We start from the raw sequence: 23,493 nt of genomic DNA on the forward strand, positions 1-23,493 counted from the left end.
TATAATAGAGTTCTTAGATTTAACCCCCCCAAACTACTGTCCAAATCATACAGGACACTGACTAAAATAGATGATGCGATATCTCTTCCTATAATGAAGTGGGAAAAGGATTTATCAGGCACCTTTGAACAAAATTTCTGGGCTCAGACATGTCTAAGAACTTTCAAATTGACTAGAAACACCAACTTACAACTAATACAATACAAAATCCTTCACAGAGTACACTACACAGGACAAAGATTATTCAAGATGGGTCTGGCACAATCTAATATCTGCCCACACTGCATAGGCAATCATCCTGATAATTATTTTCATGCGTTATGGTTATGCACACCAGTCCAGAGGTTCTGGACACAGATATGCAAGGACTTATCAAAGTGCTTGAGCTGTAAAATTACACCTTCCCCATCAGTTTGCCTGCTCGGTAATTTTGAGGAAAGTCCTCTGAAAAAAGAAATAGTTTACATGGTTTTTACTGCTTTATGTATCGCAAAGAAAACTATCCTCATGAATTGGAAAAGTAAACAAAATCTCAGTATCAATCAGTATAGAGATCTTTTGTTGGATCATATTAATCTAGAGACAGCATCTGCTTCCACATCTGATTGGTCTCTTTGGGCTCCTCTGATCAACACCATCACTTAGTGGAATAGGGGGCGGTGGGTTGCTTCCTGCAGGGCGCAGTGGCTGGATGGAGGGGTTCCTGGGGCCCTGGGGGCACTTGGAGTAGGGCCCCTGGTGGATCCGGCTCCGGGGTCTGTTGCCCCCATCTGGGAGGAGTTTGGGAGGCCTACGGGTGGCCTACAGCAGCCGCTTGCAGCGCTCTTTGGGAGCTGCGTGTTGTCGGACGTGGGTTACTGACCTGGTAGCTGTGCTGCCGCTGGGTGGGGCCGGGGTGGGTCTGGTGGTCTGGGGTCCCTGGGGCGCGCCGCCCTCGGGTGGGGGCCCCGGCGGGGCCTCGGGGGTTCCGGTTCCGGGGGGTGTGCCGCTTTTGGTGTGGGCCGGCGCGCGCCCGGGTGTCCGCCCCTGCACGGGGCCTCTGGTGCGCTGGGGGGCCTCGGGGCCCGTTGAGCTGGTAGGGGGGCATGGTCATTAACATCTCTGGGCAGATGCTCTTCTCCTTCATTGGATAGGCACTCTGCCAGTGGGGGGAGGGGGAAAGGAGGGGGAGTAGGGACCTACCCAGCCTGGATGTCTACTGTCGAATGTATGGTGAGTTGTTTGAACGTTAGTGTTGGGGAGGGATTAAATCTACGGGTGGGGGGTGGGGGGGGGGATGGACGTTCTGGTGGGCTTGTGTCCGGCCCCCTGTCCCGGTCCGTGTCGTCTTCCGGTGCGGGTTTCACCTGGGGGGTGGGGTTTGGGATGGCTCGTGCGGGCCGGCTGGCCAGGGTCCCCCCCTCTTATTTATTATTATTATTATTATTATTATTATTTATTTATTTATTTATTTATTTATTTATTTAGTTTAAGCAGGCTTGGTGGGTGGGCTGGGGGGGGGGGGGTTGAGGTGTTGGTCCTGGTGGGTGGTTGGCTGGCGGGCCCTGCGGCCTCTCCCTGGCCCCCGGGCTACAGTGGTGCCGCTGGCGAGGCCCCCTTCTCTGGTTGGGGCTTTCGGGGAGCGGGGGTGCCTATTGGAGTCAGTAGGGGAGCTGGCTCCCTGGGTTGGCTTCCCAGTCATTTGCTCCCCATCCCTGGACTCCTCCCTCTGCCTGCTCCATCACGCCGCCACACATGTAGGTCCTGGGGGAGGGGGCGTTACTGGAGGTTGCCACTTTCTGGTGACGCCCCTCTCCCCAATTTTATCATGCATCTTAGACACTTTCACTTCAAACATTTTTCACATCGCACACTCATATAGGCCATGGTAGGGGTGGGTGGGGGGAAGACGTCTGGGGGGGGGGGGCTTATGTTGTGTGGGCCTCACCTCGGACGGCTCCCTTCACCTCCTCTCCCATATAGACATTGAGGGTTCTGGGCAGTCGCCCGGAGGGGGTGCGCTGGCAACAGCTCCCTTTTGGAAGGGGGGTGGGCTGTGCCGTGCATCCCCTTCGGCGCTCCCAGTTTTTAAATGCACTTGAGAACAACATGCAACAACACAACATTTGAGCAGGCGTAGGGAGGATCGGGGTCTTCTGCACACCCCCGTTCTCCGATGGCGGCAAGGAGTCTGGGGCCTGGAGGAGGTGCGGGCCACTGTGTCCGGGGTCTTGGCGGGGGGCTGCGGTGTGTAGTCAGCGGCTTGCCAGGTCTGGGGCTGATGCCTCCGCTCCCCCCAGGAGGGGCGGGGGGCAGGGATGGCAAGGGTAAGGTGGGGGGAGGGAGGGGGTTTATTAGGTATTTAGGGGGAGGGGGGGGCTCTGGCCGGGTGGCTCGTGCGGGTCGTGTTGGCCCGCCCTCTTGGGGGGGCCCGGTCCGGGGGGCGTCTGGTCTGGGGCCGGGGGTCGGGCACAAGCAGTCGTATAGTCTGCTTGTGCCCCCCCCTCCTCCCCCCCCTCTGGTCAGTGTTGGATGTGAGTGTTATGTGGGAATGTGTGTACAGCGTCTTTTTTTTTTTTTTTTTCTGTGTGTGGTGAGTGGGGCACAAGGGAGGGATGGTGTGAATGAGTTTTCCATTTTTTTTTTTTTTTTTTTTTCCCCCCCAGGTATGGTCCGCTCCCTCTCCCAAGAACATCTCAAGTCTCCGCTAGGTGCGGAGCCCATCCCCCCACGTCCTGCCCTTCTCCACTTCGTTGGCGGGCGCCTTGGCCCTCTGGCGCATTGGTTGGCCGGGGCCCCCGTCGTGGGGGCGGGGCACCCCTGGGGCCTCTGGCCCTCAGGGCCCATGGCCGGGACCACTTCAGCGGGGCTAGCTGCCGGCGGAGCCCACGGGCTCGTCCCTGCAGCTCTTGAGGGCGTCGGCAATGCGGTGGCTGGGGGATTTCCTCGGGGTCGTCTCTGCTCCTTCCTTGGGGGGGGAGGGGGGGGGGTTGCAGATATCCTGTGTCGGCCCCTCCTGGGCGACCTGCTCTAGGGACCCCTTTGGGAGTCCGGGGTTACGGGTCCCCTGACGCCTGCCTCTGTGCTCGGGGAAGGTGGGTCTTCGGTTCTCCACAATCACTATCAAGCTATTTCTGGATAATCTTCACCTAAACTAGTGCACTCTCACATCTCCCACAGGTTCTGGGTCCCAGGTATTAAGTGTTCACTTATATACAGTAATCTTATAATTTATTTATTTATTTATTTATGTTCTTTCACTTTCTTTTTTCAAATATCACATTACACATGTCAGCTTACATAATAATATATATGATTTAGCAATGGCATCTAGGTATTATTCGAGTGTATCTGTTGCTTTATGTCTGTTGGTTGTGCTGTTCTTTTTGTGTCTCTTTCCAGGTGATGGAGCAGACAAAGAAGGTTTTATCATTCTCTCCCTTTTAACTCCTCTTTCTTTCACCTCTACTCTTTTTTTTCTTTTCTTTCACTTTTTGTTCTTCCTTTACTCTCCCATTGTCATGTCCATATAATTTGAAATTCTCCTTGCAGGAATCATAATAAAGCTATTTACAAGCATAAATCAAGTGGAGCACTATGGCGAAAGCTGTTCGCTCCACTTGTAAAAGCAAAATCTGTCGAGCTCTATCTGGCATTGAGACATCAATTCCTATTGCCATATTGCTAGACAGGACACTGGGGGAAAAAAAAAAAAAAAAAAAAGAGAAGAAAATGGAGCCAAAGTTATAAAAAGAAACAATTCCCATGGTGAGGCGTGAAATGACTCCCTAGTTTAAACATATTAAAGCGGTTTCAACAGCGCGCATTCACACAGCAGATCAGACGGCCGAACCAATCAAATCTAATGTCAGCTCAGGTCCAGCCGCAGTAATAATTTTTCATACAGATTTTATAGGTAAATGAACTTAAAACAAAAAGTCAGCATCAACAGAAATGTCAGAATATATTGAGGGGTGATGAAAAACTTACTATCATGTCAGGTTCTGTTTGTCACTTTTTACTGGCCTTAAGTTGAGCTCATTTCATTTATTACCGCACGGAAACCCTGTGTGAGGAAGACGCCAAAGAAAACAGACCAACAGACCTGGCCTGTCCCCGTCAGTAGCTGCTGCCCCCCAGGAAGCCTGCGGTGTGTTCAGGGACATCTTTTCCCCTCTCAGCTCCTCTATCTTGCGGGCAGAAATTGAGTCCCTCATGTGCTCCCTCCATGCCAGAGTGGCACACAGCAGACACAGAGTTTTACCGGTTCCTGTAGGACTCTCCAGGACCCCGTTCTGTTTCTGGAAACGAGAAGAAACCAAGTGAACAGTTTTTGGATTTGAAATTAAAACTTTTTACATTCAATTTAAACTGCTGATAGAAAAAGAACAACAGCGTTCCAGTATTGTAGGGATTTAGAGATCAACCTTGGATCATTCTGCTGTTCTAGCTTCAGGGGAATAATTTCTAAAGGTCACACTTCTTTCACGGGATAAAAATCGTCACCCATCAGGCACTCTGAGTCAAGACACAGAGGCCAAATTAAGCCAATACTTCCTTCCAGCACCCCAGGAGCAGGCGGCCTGCTTTAGCAGCTGCGGTGCTCACAACTCAACCCTGAGGATTTCTTTTTAAATCTAATAAAAAAAAACAGTTTATGGACCACTTTGTTTTTATTCTAGTCTTTTGTGGTGCTTGTGTTAGGAGACCACAAAGTGTTCATCCTTCACACCAGAAATCAGCTGTTAGCTCTCTATAGCTCCGGCTCCCACCAAGCTAGCCGATGGTTCCCGCCAGCTGAGAAGACCCTGGAGACGCTTTGGAGTAACAGTATTGACCTGCTAGTCGTCGACATGAGGCTATACCATCTACCATGGGAGTTTACACGTTATCGTGACAATGCTACATCTTCCCCCCTGATAATGCTGCAGCAGCCTAGATGTTGCATCCACAGGGCTTTTTCTGATGTCTAGGGATTTCTACCGTGTCTCCCCATCCTCCACACCTTCTCCCAGTATGTTACCTGCTGCACCAGAGACGATGAATTGAAGGGTGTAATGTGTGCCAACACCAAGAAGCCATCCAGCTCACATCACCACCTGGTTTGTCTCCAGCCTGAGTTCAAACCCTTACACACATGCCGTAAAAAAAAAGAATGCACAACCGTGCATTCTTTTTTTTTTCTTAAGTTGTAGTCTTATTCTTATTTTTATATCTTGTATCTGTTGTGTGTCTGCATGCTTCCATTTGTGTTTGACTTTGCTGCCAAGACACCTGAATACTCCAACTGTGGGACAATAAGGGTCATTTCTATTCCAATTCATGAGTTCAGGAAATAATCCTAAACTTCTTGACTGAAATTTACTCAGTTTGGTCTTAAATAAAACTAATTCTGGTGCAGTATCTGTGTTAAAAGCGGAACGATCCGGCCAAGATTATAAATCCTTGTGGTTTTTTTTTTTTTTTTTTCAAATCTTGTTAAACCAAACACTACATAAAATTACTACTACTAATTAAACAGGTCTCTTTAAACGAACCTTTCCTACAAAATCTGTTATAAATAATACAAAAAACTATGTAATCATTTCTCAACATTAATTTAAACTCAAACTATTTTTGTCCCTGGAACTTATAGATCACCTCAAACTCGATGTCCACATTTTCACTGAAAATTTCAGTCAAACTCACTTTAAATATAGTCACCCTTAGAACAACATGTTGATTTTTTTCTCAATCCATTGTAAACTGTTATTTATTTAAGGTAAAATCTACCCTACCAAAAACAAGTTTCCAGGTATATTTGCAGCTTTATGTAAGGCAGCTGAGTCCTTTTGTGGAAATCTATTTGTATTTATCCTAGTCTTTTTCATCCTTTAGAGGAGTTTCTTTTTAACTTTACTGAAGTTCTTCCTCTCGGCTGACTACCCCTCTGAAAGTGAGAGCATGGACCAGCCTGGTGGCATGGAGGAGCAGCGGCTGTAGCGCTGCTGGGGCTGCACGGAGACTTACCTTCAGCAGGCATTCGAGCACTTTGCTCATGTAGTCTTTCTGACACTCGTAGGGAGTGAAGGGGAAATTGATGGTCACTCCGCTGAGCTCCAGTGAAGGCATCTCCGTCTCCTGACCGACTGCAGTTTAGACTCTGACGGCTGGTTAACATCTGCTACGTTCAAGTCAGAGAAGATTATTAAAAGCGAAAGCTGTCTGAGAAGGCTCGGTCGCTCATAGAAACTTCTTTAGCTTCGCGCCATCTCCCCTTCTTCTTCTTCTTCTTCTTCTTCTTCTTCTTCTTCTTTATGGATTTTTTTTTTTTTGGCGGTTGGCACGCAACGAAATGGTGCATTACCGCCACCAACTGGTATGGAGTGTGGATCAGAACGGCTAATACTTATTTATATAGATGTTATAAACATAGACATAATATAAGAGTAGACCACTGAGCTATATAATACACTGGAGTGCTAATCACCGTCTGTTTGAACGAGTCGCTTTGAAGCCACCAGCCGCCATATTGGTACTCCCTATTTCCCCCCAGTAACTAGGGAATATGTGCGCTACAGCATCGAATAACGAGGATTTTCCCATGTTCAGGGGGGGCTTAAGACTTAAAATGTCAAATGCCATATAGTTTTATGTTATGTTCTAAAAATATGAAGTACTGAGAAAGTCATGTGCTGAAATATTTTGCATTTTATTCATTTAAATATATATGTTTAACATTTATAAATATATAAATAACAATGTACAAAAACATATATTTACATATGTGTATACATATATATATACATATATACATATACACATACTTATATATACATATATATATATATTTAATATGAATAACATGTAAAATATTTCAGCACCTAATTTCCTAGTAGTTAATAGTGTTAGTACATCCACTGACTGTAGAATTACCTGTGAAATATTTTCACACAGTCAGAAAACTGCTTGTTGTTGCAACCAAATCCTATGGGATTCTGTGAGAGTAGGGAGTAGCAAGATGGCGGCCAGTGACTTCAGTTTTTCGGCAAAATCAGCACTCCAGTGTATTATATAGCTCAGTGGAGTAGACGCGTCATTGGGCGGGTTCTGCCTATGCTCCGATGCGTCAGAGCGTCCGCCATCTTAAATGTGGCAAATCTGCAGTTACTCAGTCACTTAAACAGCATCAGAGGGACTTTAATCTCTGAATATACTTTGTATTCGTAGTATTTTTTTGTAATATTACAAGTTTATTTTCGTATCCCTTTAGCTTCATTCTCCTGAATTTATTCTCCAAAAGAATAAAAATATTTAAAATAATCTAACCTGGCCCCATTACTCCAGGAGTGAAATAATTCTGCAAACTGTGATTATTCTGGAAATGTTCCCCCTTAATTCTCATAATATGATGTTTTTATCATAAGATTATCACTTTTGTATTTGTTTGTTTATTTTTACTGTATTGACCTCGGACTTTTTTTTCCTCATTTTATTAATTTTACCTCTTTAATACTCACCCAAAAAGTCTGTTCCTAAAGGTTCACATGTGACACGGTTTTATGAAATAATGAAGACCACAATGTTTAGATTTAACAAATTGATCCTTATATTCATAACACATACACACACACATATATATATATATATATATATATATATATATATATATATATATATATATATATATATATATATATATATATATATATATATGTGTGTGTGTGTGTGTGTGTGTGTGTGTGTGTGTGTGTGTGTGTGTGTGTATGTGTGTGTGTGTGCGCCCGTGTGTGTATTTATTGCAGCACAGGAATGAGGCATCTTCTCTGATCCACGTTCACAATAATAGAACTAAACTTTTTTCTGCCACATACAATATGGCGGTGACGTTGACGTGCGAACCTGCGCCCTATGACGCGTCTACGTATATATGTCTGTGGGAACAGCGGTGAAGTTGTCGGTAAGTAGATGAAACAGGTTGAAATAATTGGTGTCATGTTGTTAGCCTATTCTGTTGATATGTACAATAAATTGTACGCTTACTAACTTAGTTCACGTTGAGGAATGTTTGTAATGGTGTGAGGTTAGATGTCTAAATATTTTCAGACAGGCAAGCAAAGTGGGCGAACCTATGGCCCCCACGCAGCAGCTTGCTATGTGCTAAAGAGCTACTGTGTTGAGTAAAGTGGCCACAGCGCTGCCTGTTTAGTAGATGCTTTTATCTTGAGAGCGGGATATAGGCTGCTTAAGCTGCTCTTAGTCGAGGTGCATGCGTCTCTCCCCCCCATACAGTTATCGCTGGGTCCCGTGTCGGCCAAGTGCCATGTACTGCGCTGGTATGGCAGGCCGTTTTAACATTTATTAGCTTGACTGAATATGTATACCAGACATCTCAAATACATTCCTTCCTAGTCAAAATTTACATTTCAGACATCTACAATAACATTTGTCCTATCTAAAATGAATATTTCAGATATCTTGAATATAATTCAAAGTAGTACAAATTACGTCACTTTCCCCATTCATGTGTATAGGGCTTTTATTTACAGACATCTACAATAACATTCTTCCAATCTAAAATAAACATTCCGGATGTCTAAAACTGAATTCCGACTAGGATGAAATCTAATTTCAGATCTCCATAATCCAGTCAATACTAGTCATCATCATTTCAGATATAAAAAATAAATAAAACATTCTAGATATCCAGATATATAATTCTTGACATCAAAAATATATTTCTACTTGTAGAAATGACATTACATATATCCACTACTGATTATATGACAAACTAAATTGGAATTTCAGATATCTAAAATTTCAATATGCCTATACAAGGTTGTGTTGTGAATTGGCACTATATAAATAACATTTAAATAAATTGAATTGAACTTCTGGTCACAAAAAACCAAAACTTTTAAAATGAGATTATAGAATTGTTACATTACAGTTAATCTTTCTCCTCTTCCCATCTCTCAGAGTTACCCTAAAAGCCATTTTGTCTTAGCTGATCAGTGGAGTGGACATGAGTATTTCTCCAGCCAGCCATCAAATAAACGTCACATAGTGCTAGGGTATTTTGTATGTCAGGGTTCGTTTTTAATCATGCCTTCCTCATTCTAGTGAATTCAGTCTATTTTAAGCAGAGGAATTTAGTCTTGGGTAGTCATTTAACTAACCATCCTTTTATGTTTCTTCTGCAGCATTGGAAGCAAAGTTGTACTACTTTGTAGCAAAAATGATTACAGTCTGTGTTGTCCGTGGAGGAGTTGCCCACCATTTTTTTCTCAGAAGGGCTGTTTCAGCAATTTGCGGGCTTCCAAAGGCCCCTTTCAGACCAGAAGTTCTGCATGATCACAAACTCCGGGAGCAGCTAATCAAGGTATGAGTATAAACTGTCATTTGTCACCTTCAATACTTTTTAAAATGCTTAGTCCTGGATAATGTGGGCCTAAACAGATGAGGCTTAAAAGCCTCTGTGTGAAGTTTGCATGTTCTCCCTGTGTATATGTGGCCCCCTTTAGGCACACCGGTTTCCTTCCATTGTCCAAAGACATGCACTTAGTATGAGTTTATTGGTGGAACTCATGTGTCCGTCCATCCATTTTCAGACCCGCCTAATCCCTGATGGGGTGGCGGGGGTTGCTGGTGCCTATCTCCAGCGGTCACTGGGGGAGAGGCGGGGTGGACTCATGTGTATTCATCTTTATTCAGACAAAAGAAAGTGAAATCACCAATGAGGCTAATTTTGCCATTGAAGAAGCTGCAGACAGCATTAGCATCAAGGGTTGCCTTAGGCATGTCCCAAACTGGAGAAAAAAGGACTCCCTAGTTCGCTCCGCTGTCAAGTTTATTGTCAACGGACCTATGAGAGTTGCCCACGACCAGTAAAATATTCACACCCTCTTATCTTAACAAAGGTGTTGATGTTGTCATAAGATCTGAGGGGAAAAAATGGGTTCCTCCATGTTTCTGTTAGCATACTTGTGTTGTGGTGCTTTTATCAGTAAGATTGATGGACAGGGATATTAATCTATACTTCTAAAAACCACCAACCAGGCCAGAAATCTGGATTTAGTGACAGATTCAGACCTAAATTTTAAGAAACAAGTTAAGGCAATTACAAAATCAGCCTTAAGAATATCAGATGAAATGTGTGATTACTTTGCAGGACCTGGAGAAACTAGTCCTTCATTCATCTGCAGTCAGCCTAATTATTGTAACAGCATGTTTACAGATCTACCATTTAAATATACAGGGGTTGGACAATCAAACTGAAACACCTGGTTTTAGACCACAATCATTTATTAGTATGGTTTAGGGCCTCCTATTGCGGCCAATACAGCGTCAATTCATCTTGGGAATGACATATACAAGTCCTGCACAGTGGTCAGAGGGATTTTAAGCCATTCTTCTTGCAGGATAGTGGCCAGGTCACAACGTGATGCTGGTGGAGGAAAATGTTTCCTGACTCGCTCCTCCAAAACACCCCAAAGTGGCTCAATAATATTTAGATCTGGTGACTGCAGGCCATGGGAGATGTTCAACTTCACTTTCATGTTCATCAAACCAATCTTTCACCAGTCTTGCTGTGTGTATTGGTGCATTTTCATCCTGATACACGGCACCTCCTTCAGGATACAATGTTTGAACTAGTGATGGGTCGATGAGGCGTCATGAAGCGTTTCAACACATTGCCAAACTGTATTGATACTGTGTCACTGAATACTGACACCTGCTGGACCTTAAAATCCCTACAGCCAACCTGGTTGACAGAGTTAACTGACACTGATTTGATTACCAAGTATACACAATACAATTTAAATCATTGTATGTTGCATTGCATTATTTTATATTTTCATTTGAATTAAACATATATTTGATTTTTTTTTTTTAGATACAGTCAATAAATAATGTGAACGAGGATGCTTGTGGACTGGCTTTTATATTTATTTATTTATTAAAAATTTTTTGCTGCCATGTCCTTTCAATGCTCAAGCTCACGTTCAATGATTGATCGGACTACTCAGAGTAGCAGCTTTCTACTAAGGGTAGATCAGCCGTTTTTTCTGAAACGACGCTCAGAACAAAGACGCACAGCGCAACCCGCCCAACCATAAAGGCGTCTGCCCAACCCATCAATCAGTGGTGCGCTCCGATCAGCACCTGCTGCTCACAGAGCGAGACTGTGGTACAACACCATCACACCAGAGTTGTAACATGGTTAAAAATGAACCATTATTAACCGTTACTTTGTTTACAGTTCAACTTGGATTTTATTTACTGCGCAGCATATCTTTGCTGTGCGCAAATGCACACGTGTGCAGCTTAGAGGGAACAGAAACAGTTTGGCGCGTCAGTCAGTTCGAAACAGTTCCTGTATCGGTCACGTGACTTTCCCGTGTCGATACGCGCATCGACACGGGTTTTGCTCTATGAGCTCGACGCATGCGCCGACGCATCGGTGTTGCCGGACCCATCACTAGTTTGAACCATTGGATGCACATGGTCCTCCATTCTGGAGGACCATGTGCATCCAATTTGTCCTCTTTTGAACTCTGGTATGTCACCCATAATGTTGTGTGCATTGCAATATTTTGAGCAAAACTGTGCTCTTACCCTGCTAATTGGACCTTTACACTCTGCTCTTATTGGTTCAATGTGCAATTAATGAAGATTGGCCACCAGGCTGGTCCAATTTGACCATGAAAGCTACCACACTAAAATAAGAGGTGTTTCAGTTTTATTGTCCAACCCCTGTAATAGACAACTGCAGCTCATTCAGCCCTAGCTAAAAACAAACCCTTGGACCACATCAGTCTGGTTCTGAGGTCTTTCCATTGGCTCCCTCACTGTCAGAAGACAGACTTTTGAGTTATGCTGCTGGTCTATAAAGCTCTGAATGTTTTAGGACCAGGATCCATCAGTGGCCTTCTGATCCAACATAAATCCATAAGACCTCTCAGGTCATCTGGATGCAATCTGGACCGGTTCCCATAGTCAGAAGCTGACCTAAAGAAGCTGCATTTAGCTTCTATGCTCCACATGTCTGGAACAAACTCCCAAACTCAGCTAAAACATTTTTATGTAAATCCAGATTAAAGACCCACCTGTTCTCAGGTCTATAGTTAATATTAGCCTGGCGGTCCACCATGCTAATAATACGCTGAGAAATGCAGAGTGGTCACCACGCCGCGGTGCAGGCAGCCTTTGAAAGCACCCAATTGTTTTGGTCTACAGACAGTGCTAAAGCACAACCTTGTGTCAAAATAATGCTTATTGTTCCTTTAATAAATTGTTTGTTAATCATGTTTGTTTTTTTATATGTACTTTTTTAATGTCCTCTGTACCTTGCTTTAAGGTTTTTGTAGAAATGTTCTTGTACATTAGATGTGCTTTAGAAATAAACTTGCCTTGCCTCTTAGGTTTGCAGAGGGCTTCAAGATTCTGGGGCTACTGAAAGAGCTGCAGAAAAACCCAGCTGTTGTTCCTGACATGTCCGTGTGTGAGGAGAAAGCCCTCACTGCCATGGACATGAGCCACAGTGGCCTATTCTGCTCAGGGCAGCAATCAGCGCGTTCTGGAGAACCAGTTGGTCTGCTTTTGGAGTGACTGGCTGATTGACATTAAAGGTCTGTTTTTGCATTTTAGTCAATTTCCATAAATTTAAAATTACTTTGTACAATACATCAGGGGTATTTTTTCCATGTCTAACAGTCGTATTCTTCTATTGTTTTGTCTTATAGAAGAGGAGGATGGTCCACCCTCTCTCTTGATGTTCACCTCTGGAGCCTCTGCCATCCCTCCACTTGGCTTTTCCTGCCAGCCTGAAATCCAGTTTCTGCATGACACCAAGACAATTTACCCAGAAGCCAATACTAGTGTTGTTGTCCTGTTGTATCTGTCGCTGCACTCCTCCTACAAGGCTGTTAGAATATACATGATGGAGGGAATTTTGCAAGCTCCGACCTTTGGAGTTTCTTAAATGATCACAAATGTGACTATGAAAGGTTACGCTGTAAGGTGATGACGGGTTTGCATGTTTGTCCAGCTGTTGTTAATGTTTTACTTAATTTTAAGGTAAAACGTGGTTTTACAAGTCTGAAAAGTGTACCAGTGTTTAAAAAATACTGTTCATATGTTTTTTACTAAAAGCCTTTAGCTCGTTCTGAGGATAAAATATCAGAAGACTGTGCCAGATGATTCAGGTTCTGTCATTAAACTTCTGAAATGGTTTTAGATTTTAACAACTTTCAGGAAGTTGACAAATTGTTATCCAAGACCATCATATGTTCTGGCAATAAAGAAAATACTCAAAATTAAAGTTTGATACATAAAAAAATATTAAACTGAACTTATCATGGCCACTAATGACAAAGAAAAAATAAATAAACAGATATTTTTGCCAAAAGGAGGGAGAAGTTTAACACAAGAAGAGGGCCAAAATAGAAATGTGTTTTTTAAAAGAAAGAGAATGAATAAATTTCGTCCCACTTAATGATTGTGTCCCACTTGTTGATTCTTCACGAAAACATGCAGTTTTATATCTTTATGTTTGAAGCCTGAAATTTGGCCAAAGGTTGAAAAGTTCAAGGGGGCTAAATACTTTCAGAAGGTTCTGTATGTGAGATCATGTTGGTCCAGACAACTCCTGTAAGACAGCAGCTCCAGATGTAAGGGAGAGGTTGAAACATAAGATATGCAAACTATATAGAATTTCCCATTAGAGTCAATAAAGAAGCTATTTTATATTACCTAGTCTATCTGATGTGTTTGTGCATAATGTGTACAGTCCTTTGGAGTTCTTATAGAAGAGATGTTGTGAGCGTCTGTCGTCTTGACTTAGTTGGGCATCTAAATTTGCTAAACGGAATCTTTCGCTCAGAGCACAATTAAAATGTGGTAGAAACGCAAACATCCGAAGGTTAGGTTAGGGATACAGTGCTTCATGCTTCTTCCTTTTCCTGAACTAAAGTTTACAAGTTCCTCACAGCGGCCTGACTGCAAGGTTTCATCGAACCGCACCCAACAGTTATTTCAGAATCAGAAATACTTTAATAATCTCAGTGGGAAATTATTTTCGTTACACGCTGCAGATATAAAAACAACATAATTATATAAATACAACATTCCCCACAAAAGAAAGAAAGAAATATATATATATATATATATATATAAATAAATATTTACAGATTTAAAATAAAGTGATAATGGCAATGTGCAAAAGAATGATTAAATGTCAATAATTGTCAAATGTATTCTGCATCAGAATTACAGACGAGCTGCTGTGTGATTACTTTCTGTGGGCAAACCATGGTGGTACCAAGCCTGTCTGAACTGTTCCAGCCTCCTTTGAATCTCAGGTGGATATACAATATGTAAAGAAAGTATGTGGATATCATTATCTGGGTTAAGATTCTCCGTGTCCTCCAGACAGTAGAATGTATGGTAGAAATGCTGCAGCACATGCAAAAATACATCCTGCCAAAGGTGTTCTATGCGCTGATTATGAACTGATTGTCCTGTTATGAAGCCTCTGTGTTCCAGCCCTTGAACTAGATGCATGCATAAAGCAAGCAGCATGTTTTCATCCCCATGGTCTGATCTGACTCTTGATGGTAGTCCATAGTAAGATGTTGCTTTCAAAAACTGACAGAGTACTGTTGTTGCCCTATTGTTTATACAGCAGCTGAGGTAATCCCACACGAGTGTCCATCGATGGCACCATGTATCACAAAGCCCCATCTAGAAAGTTGAAACAACACAAAAAAAAATTAGTACTTAAAATAAGGATACAACCCCCTACCTGGAGAGAATATACGATAATGATCAGAAAACCCGTATTAGAAATAAAATCAATGGTTTCAACATTTTTTGCTGAAATTATGAATAATTGAATTAGTATATCAGCAAGATAGCGCTGCGGGAAACACTGATATATATATATATAAAAATAAATATGCCACAAACTGTTGGGGTACGGCATATGGTAAGCCCACCTTGCAACAGTCCGACTCCACCTTCTTGCAGCAGATGTCAGGTTTGTCCTTCCCAACATTTAGCGTACCCTGGCCCGTGTGACAATCACATCTTGAGCACGAAGCAGCACCCTCATCATCTGAAAAATACAAACATGAAAGCATTAATGATTAAAAAATACTCTCACAAGCGGATCCAACTTAAATATCAATTTTCTGTAGAAAAGACAAACCTCATTCCCAGAGTTTGGATACTGGTCCTGCAATGTGCTCACACGCTCTTGCAGCTGATTGTCATCTAAGGCAGACAGTCTTCCTCTTATGTGTAGGTCCACCAGCTTTGATTTGTTGTTCAAAAACGACGAGGAACATCCCATCATTTTTGCCTTTTTTTTTATTGTATGTTCTTGCTTCATAAGGACGTCTATGTGCTCTCTGGTAACAACAGATAGTCTGCCACTCCGCCCTAGGAAAACAAATGTTAAGTATTACATTTTATACAGAAGACAACCCAATCTTTAACAGCAAAAAAATAAAATAGAAATCAATTAATAAAAAAAAAGAACAGAAATTTTGTTTGTGAGGACTTACCTGAACTAACCCGCCTTATGAAGAAACGACGATCCTCGGTTCGATGGAAATGAGCTATTGCTAGCACTCCAACCTCAGTCAAACTGCTTTACTGTTCATTGTAGGTTTCTGTAGACAATAAATGTTCAATTCTGTGAAGGTTTCTTACACAACTTTCTATTGAACGTCGCTCTCTGTCGCTACACATTCCCTGGCTAAGGGCTCGCTCAGTTTCATGCCCTTTTCTTGCAATTCTGTCAATTACTACCAACGCAAATTGACGGACAGAAAGCGGAATTTACAAAGTTGGATGTCTTACATATTGGTTTCAAAACTTTTGATCATTGATTTTTGATATCTGAAATAAAAACTATGACCGGTAAAAAATGGATTATGGAGATCCAGGATTAGTTTTCACACATCCAGAAAGTTTATTTTAGATAGGAAGAAAGTTATTTTAGATATCCGAAAGTAAAATCCCACTACACATAAATGGGAAAAGTGATGTAATTTCTACTATAAATAATTATATTTAAGATATCTAAAGTTTCCACTTTAGATAGCAAGAATTCTGTTGGAGATATCTGAAATACACATTAAGTCAAGACTTTAGCACTGCAAAAAGGGAACTAAAAGTGAGTAAAACTTTCTTGAAATCAGTGTATTCTTCCTTGATTTGAGCAGCTAAATAAGACTATTTGCCAATGGAATGAGTATTCTTACCCCTAAAAGAAGGTTATTAGCTATTCTGCACTTGAAATAAGATGATGTAGATGAACTGTTATTATTTTAAGTGCAAAAATCTTATTCCGTATTTGAGATGTCTGAAATTCATATTCAGTCAAGCTAATAAATGTTAAAACGGCCTGCCATACCCTGCACAGTACATGGCACTTGGCCGACACCGGACCCAGCGGTAAATGTATGGGGGGAGGGGGGAGAGGGACGCATGCACCTCGACTAACAGCAGCTTAAGCAACCTATCCCGCTCTCAAGATAAAAGCATCTACAAAACAGGCAGCGCGGTGGCCACTTTACTCAACACAGTAGCTCTAGCCATAGACATAGACATAATATAAGATAATAATAATAATATAAATCTTTATTTTTTTTTTTTATTGATAATAAAGGGGTTTACAAACAAGCAAAATTAACAATACAAATGAGTAATAAAACAGACAAGACAGTAATGCCAGGGTGTTACATATCAAGCACAAACAAATCGAAAAGCCAATAAATAAATGAAAAATTAACTCAGAAAGACATTAAAGTAAGAGCACAAATCCATTGTCTTAATGGCTTTTCTATTTTTTGAATATTCGAGAGATCTAATATATTGTTTGAATTCCTCTCTAAAGGCTGCAAAGCGAGGTTTCTGATTTGAAAATTTAGATTTATGTATATGATATTTGGCAACAAATAAAATTAGATTGATAATATAAAAATGTTTAGTTTTATTAGTGGGATAAGAGAAGAATCCAAACAACACATTTATATAGTTAAGAGAAAAGCCATCAAGAATTGTTTGGGAAATAAATGTACAAATATCTTGCCAGAAAATATATGAGAAATTACATGACCAGAATAAATGACAGAGATCTTCTTCATGGAGTTGGCAGAATGAACAGTTTGTGTCAATGTCTTTTTTGTATCGTTGCAGGAAAAATTTACAGGGATAAAAACGATGGATAATCTTAAAAGATACTTCTTTGATCTTATTAATAATCAAATATTTAGATGGAAGACACCAGATTTTTCCCCAGTCCAGGTTGGAGGCAAAGGTATTCCAATACGAAATAGCATTTGGAGCAGAGACAATGTCCTTCTGGAATAAGGCACGTATATCACGGTTGTTCTTTCGTTTTATAGTAGAAAAACAGATTTGACCAACATTAGTGTTAGCAGGGTCCAGATCCGGTGGAGTCAGAACAGAAGTTCTAGAAGATTTAAAAAGCATTATGACACCAGAAGGGATGGCGTCAAAAACAAGTGCATATTCTTTAGGAGGTATGGGGAGACCAAACTTTTCTAGAAGTTCAGAATATGACATTAAGACTCCATCAGGACTGAAAAGCTGCTGAACTAAAATGATTCCATGTTTGAACCAATTTTCCAAGAACAAAGATTTATGTTTGTACAAAATGTCTCCATTGTTCCAAATATGATAGCGATGGGGCGAAAAATTGTGTTTGTAAATTAGAGACCAGGACAGAAGCATTTGTTTGTGGAAATTAGATAACTTTATAGGGAGTTTTTCAATGTTGTAGTTGCAAAGAAGAATAAATTTAAGGCCACCAAGTTTTGAGAATAAATAGTTTGGTATAAAATTCCAGATTGAGGATGAATTTTTAAGAAACTGTTTAATCCAATTTATTTTGAATGTATTGTTTAAGGTCGAAAAATCAAGAAAATTGAGGCCACCAAGTTCCAATGAGTTCATTAAAACTGATTTCCTGATATAATGAATTCTATTTTTCCATACAAATCTGTAAAGCATTTTATCAATGATGTCAGATGTTTGTTTATTTACAGAAAGAGACAAAGCTGGATAAGTTAAACGGGAGATACCTTCTGCTTTTGCTAATAAAATTCTTCCTTGAATTGATAAATCTCTTTGGAGCCAAGAATTGAGTTTCTTTTGTACATTTTCTATAATAGGGTTAAAATTCAGAGCATTTCTAGATATTTGATCTTTGTTGATCTTTATGCCGAGATAGGTGACAGAGTCTTTTACAGGAATATTATAGATGGAGGATGTGTTACAATTTTTAAGGGCTAAAAGTTCACATTTACCAATGTTAAGGTAGAGTCCAGACGCTCTAGAAAATTTCTCAACTGTATTAATTGCTAAAGAAATCTGAGAAGCATCTTTTAAGAATAAAGTGGTATCGTCAGCTAATTGACTAATTATAATCTCTTTTTCAGCAATAGTGATACCTTTCAAGTGGTTGAGTTTAATGAAATCTGTAAGTAATTGAGAGCAGATCAAAAAGAGGTATGGGGACACCGGGCAACCTTGCCTCACTCCTCGCTTAAGATCGAATCTGGGAGAGGTACCAGTATGAAGCTTGATTGAACAATTAGCATTTTTATACAAGGTTTTGATTGCTGCACAAAAGTAAGGGCCAAAACCAAATTTCTCTAATGTTTTGAAAATAAAATTATGTTCAATGGTGTCAAAAGCTTTACGGAAATCTAAAAATAATATAAGGCTGTCATCATGACACAAATCTGCATAGTCAATCAGATCCAACACTAGCCTGATGTTGTTAGCTATATGTCTTTGTGTCATGAAACCATTTTGAGTTTCATCAATTATAAGGTTAAGAGCACTTTTCATCCTCATCGCAAAAATTCGAGCTAGTATTTTATAGTCATTGTTAAGAAGGCAGATCGGACGCCAGTTTATCGATCAGAAGGGGGTCTTTTTTAGGTTTAGGAATTAAAGTCAGAAGGCCTTGACACAGAGTAGGAGGAAGGGTTTGGTTATGGATGCTTTCTGCAAACAGCCGGTGGAGGAACGGGGCCAGTTGATCTGCAAAGGTGATGTAAAACTCTGAAGTTAGGCCATCAACTCCTGGAGATTTATTGAGTTTTAGGTGCTTGATGGCAGACAGGACTTCAGCAGGAGAAAGGGGGCTATCACATATATCTCTTTGGTCATCATTAATTGATTTAGTTTCAGTAAGATATGTAAAGAAAGTTTCAGATTCAGATTTATTGTATTGTGATTCATACAACTCACTGTAAAAAGTGGAGCAATACCCTGCTATTGTTTTGGGATCATCAGTGATAAAGTTGTTAATGTTAAGTTTTTGAATTGAGTTGAATTGACCACGGGCTTTTTCTAATTGAAAGAAATATGCAGTGTTTTGTTCCCCTTTCTCCAGCCATTTTCCCCTCGATCTCACAAAGGCCCCCTCTGCTTTCCTTCTGTATATTTCATTTAATTTGTTCTGTTGAATGGTTAAATCCTTTAAATCATTTTCAGATAAATTTTCAGGTAAGATTTGAGTAATTGCAGTTATTCTGGATATTACATTTGTTTCTTCATCTTTCCTGGATTTAGATAGAGAAGCACTAAATTCTCTGAAATATTGTGAAACCTCAAATTTAAGGAGTTCCCAATTTCTAGTGAAATTGTTATCAATTAAGGCTTTTTTCCAGAAATGGTTTATTAATGAATTTACTTTATTAATTATTAATTCATTTGTTAAGATAGAATTGTTAAGTTTCCAATAATACCTTTTGAATGTGGGAGAAATGTGAGGACTGAGTGAGGCAATCAATGATATTGCTTTATGATCGGTTAAAGGTGTTATTAATATTCTAGGATTAACGTTATTCTTATCCAAGTAATCAGAAACTAACCAGTAATCTATGCGAGACATTAACGTGCAATTCTTATTAGACCAGGTATAATCTCTAGAACTTGGATTTTTGACTCTCCATATATCTATGAGATTAAATTTTTTTATAAAGGAGGACAAGTTAACAGAAGAAGTATTATTAACATTCGGAGGCCATCGGTCTAAGGAGCTATTCAAAGCAATGTTGAAATCCCCTCCCATTAAAATCAGAGCATTTGGGTATTTTGATAACCAGTGTAGAAAACTAGATTCTAATCCATCAAGTAAGAAATCATTTTCAGGTTTTGAATTATATCCATATATATTGGCAAGAAGGATAATGTTGTTGTTGACATTCAGGATTAATATTATATAGTGGCCATTAGGATCACTTTCTGAGTGTAGAACAGAACCATTAAATTTGTTTTTTAAAATAGTGACCCCTGCTGACCTTTCTGAGCCATGAGAAAACCATAAATCATTTCCCCATTGAGTTTTCCAAAAGGATGCATCATTTCTTACACTATGTGATTCTTGAAAAAAACAAAAATCAGACTTTTGTTGTTTTGCAAATAAAAATAAAGCTTTTCTTTTAACATTTTCTCTTAAACCCCTGGCATTTAATGAGAAGATTGAAAGGGACAATATAGGAGAAGTGAACACAGAAAACAATCTTCAGATCCCGAATGGTGGGATTTAAACCATGAACTGATTGGAGCTGAAGTGACTCAGCATGTCAAAACATCTAGGAGAAGCCTGCAGTTTGGAACAATATGGCTGCATTAACTAGAAAGGACAATAAACTCAAATTGATGTAAAGGTGCTGAAACGCTGAGGCACCCAACACTTAAACACATTCAGCAGAGCACAGTCAACCAGAATTCAATAACAAACATATAGCCAATTCTTAAACCGTGGAGTGAATTAAGATGATGCAAATGAATAGATAAACTGCTTCCAAGGATTAGAAAATAGAAAGGAAGCCAAATATTAATGTGTAGGTTCTGTAGGTGACCATCTGAGCAGAACCTGAGATCTTACTTATGAAGGGCTTGTAGTGTCCATTAGGACAGGACTGAATTTCTGTCCAGTTGAGGGTAGCGGTGACTTGACTTCTTTTCCTTCAATGATCACTCGGACTCCAGCAAAGTGGGCCTTTTTTCCTTCCTTCCTGGCTGCCTCAATTAATGGCCACAGATTTTCACGCAGAGCTTTGTCAGCTGTGGTGAGATCCTCCGTAAATCTCAGCCTGTTTTCCTTCAGATAGCTGCTGGTTTTAGCCATTTTCCACACCAGGTCGCGGGATGTTCTGTTGGTGAATCGGATCATAGTGGTTCTCGGCGCCCTCTGCTGATCGTTGAAACGACCCAGACGATGAGCGATATCAATATGTTCTTTTATCTTTACCTGGTTCTCTCCAACAACGGCACAGCAGATGTCGCTAACTTTGGTTCTGATGTTCTCATGTTTATCCTCTGGGATTCCGTGTAGCCTTAAATTCCATCTACGCTGATATCACTCCGTTTCATTTATTCTCATTTCTACTTCAGATAGTTTCTGTACAGTGTTCTTGGATATGGAGCTCATAGTTTTCATGTCAGACTTCAACGTTTCGACTTCCGTAAATATGAAGTCAATTGACTTCTTCAGAGCATCGATGCTAACGGTGTTAAGGGTGACCATATTTTCTAGCTTATCAGAGCGATCATTGATTATCTTAACAATGTTGTCTTGCAGTTGACAGAGAGACAAGTCACCTTTTAGCTTCTTTTCCTCTGGTTTAGCAGGGGTATCTGGGTCAGAATCCGGTAGAGGAGATAGATCAGGGCTCTGTCTGTCCAGGGAACCTATATAGTTGTGATCGGAGGCAGAGACACCTGCAGCTGGATCCGATGGAGAGCAAATCTTGGGACCACTGGTTGCAGCCGATGACATCGTGTCTTCGTGCAAGACTATAGTTGTAGTTTTAGTTTTCCCCTTCTCTTTCCTTTTAAAGCCGTGCTCCAACCGTTGCATCGCAGTATCGATAGGTTCTGGAAGATAACCGTTGAATTCAGAAGTTAGCTTGTTAGCTGCTAGCTCGACGACGTGCTTGAACGCAGTCTTAGCAAAAATGACACTCTTGATCAGGTTGAGTAGAGCAGAAAATAGAAGTTAGGAGTTATAAACATTCCTGGCTCAAAAAGAGAGCATAATGTTAGCAAGGAGGAGTGAAGATTGAAATCTGCGTCTCAGCTAAATCACACAGCGATTGGTCCGGCCACCATCTTGAATCCTAATATAAATCTTTATATATGTCTATGGCTCTAGCTCATAGACATCATATACGTAGACGCGTCATAGGGCGCAGGTTCGCACGTCAACGTCACCGCCATATTGTATGTGGCAGAAAAAAGTCGAGTTCTGTTATTGTGAACGTGAATCAGAAAAGATGCCTCATTCCTGTGCTGCAATAAATACACACACACACACACGCATATATGTGTGTGTGTGTTTATGTGTTATGAATATAAGGATAAATTTGTTAAATCTAAACATTGTGGTCTTCATTATTTCATAAACCCGTGTCACATGTGAACCTTTAGGAACAGACTTTTTGGGTGAGTATTAAAGAGGTAAAATTAATAATATGAGGAAAAAAAAGTCCTAAAGTAAAAATAAACTAACAAACACAAAAGTGATAATGTTATGATAAAAACATCATATTATGAGAATTAAGGGGGAACATTTCCAGAATAATCACAGTTTGCAGAATTATTTCACTCCTGGAGTAATAGGGCCAGGTTAGATTATTTTAATTATTTTATTCTTTAGAATAAATTCAGGAGAATGAAGCTAAAGGGATACGAAAATAAACTTGTAATATTACAAAAAAGAAATACTACGAATACAAAGTATATTCTGAGATTAAAGTCCCTCTGATACTGTTTAAGTGACTGAGTAACTGCAGATTTGCCACATTTAAGATGGCGGACGCTCTGACGCATCGCAGCATAGGCAGAACCCGCCCAATGACGCGTCTACTCTTATATTATGTCTATGCTCTAGCTAGCACATATCAAGCTGCTGTGTGGGGGCCATAGGTTCGCCCACTTTGCTTGCCTGTCTGAAAATATTTAGACATCTAACCTCACACCATTACAAACATTCCTCAACGTGAACAAAGTTAGTAAGCGTACAATTTATTGTAAATATCAACAGAATAGGCTAATAACATGACACCAATTATTTTCAACCTGTTTTATCTACTTACCGACAACTTCACCGCTGTTCCCTCTTGCTGGTAAAAAGCTTTCTGGCCTGGGGAGTGCCGAACAAGACTTCTTTGTCAGAAAGACGTCGTTGGTGTAGACATTTGTCAATCAAACATGTCTGACCAATAGAGAAGCACCCGCCCACCACGGTATGTTTGTTCCAAAATGATTCAATCGAAAAAATTTTAACTTCAAAACTTTTTGAGCTTCAAAAAAAAAAAAGTGATTCAAACGAAAAAATCTGAAATAAAAAACTTTTTTCACTTAAAAAAAAAATGATTCAATCAAAAAAAATTGAACTTTAAAACTTTTTTCTCTTTAAAAAAAAGTTATTTAATCAAAAAGTGTTGAACTTCTAATTTTTTTCTTCAGAAAACAAAAACA

The 23,493-nt window shown here is 40.5% G+C and overlaps 1 protein-coding gene and 2 long non-coding RNA genes across 7 annotated transcripts in view; 1 reads left to right on the forward strand and 2 right to left on the reverse strand.

Moving 5' to 3' along the window:
* rtel1 (regulator of telomere elongation helicase 1) overlaps positions 1 to 6,259 on the reverse strand; it is a 100,356-nt gene extending 94,097 nt beyond the window's left edge. For all 4 annotated transcript variants that reach the window (XM_036133135.1, XM_036133136.1, XM_036133137.1 and 1 more), the window contains exons 1-2: positions 5,989 to 6,259; positions 4,085 to 4,280 (exon numbers count right to left, since the gene is read on the reverse strand). In XM_036133135.1, coding sequence (XP_035989028.1) covers positions 4,085 to 4,280; positions 5,989 to 6,090 — 298 coding nt within the window. In that variant the 5' untranslated portion in view covers positions 6,091 to 6,259. The remainder of the gene's footprint in view (positions 1 to 4,084; positions 4,281 to 5,988) is intronic.
* Positions 6,260 to 7,847: 1,588 nt separating this feature from the next.
* Positions 7,848 to 13,456, forward strand: LOC118561195. Of its 2 annotated transcripts, XR_004929858.1 has the most exons (4): positions 7,848 to 7,918; positions 9,162 to 9,340; positions 12,384 to 12,590; positions 12,705 to 13,456. It is a non-coding gene; the product is annotated as an uncharacterized LOC118561195 (long non-coding RNA). The 2 variants fall into 2 exon arrangements; XR_004929857.1 differs by lacking the exon at positions 7,848 to 7,918 and having other exon boundaries at positions 8,732 to 9,340.
* Positions 13,457 to 14,159: 703 nt separating this feature from the next.
* Positions 14,160 to 23,187, reverse strand: LOC118561191. Its single transcript, XR_004929853.1, has 5 exons — positions 23,109 to 23,187; positions 15,528 to 15,635; positions 15,170 to 15,402; positions 14,958 to 15,076; positions 14,160 to 14,703 (listed from the first exon to the last, which is right to left on the reverse strand). It is a non-coding gene; the product is annotated as an uncharacterized LOC118561191 (long non-coding RNA).
* Positions 23,188 to 23,493: the final 306 nt, after the last annotated feature.

This window comes from Fundulus heteroclitus, unplaced genomic scaffold (assembly GCF_011125445.2).
Source record: "Fundulus heteroclitus isolate FHET01 unplaced genomic scaffold, MU-UCD_Fhet_4.1 scaffold_58, whole genome shotgun sequence".
NCBI classification, from domain to species: domain Eukaryota; kingdom Metazoa; phylum Chordata; class Actinopteri; order Cyprinodontiformes; family Fundulidae; genus Fundulus; species Fundulus heteroclitus.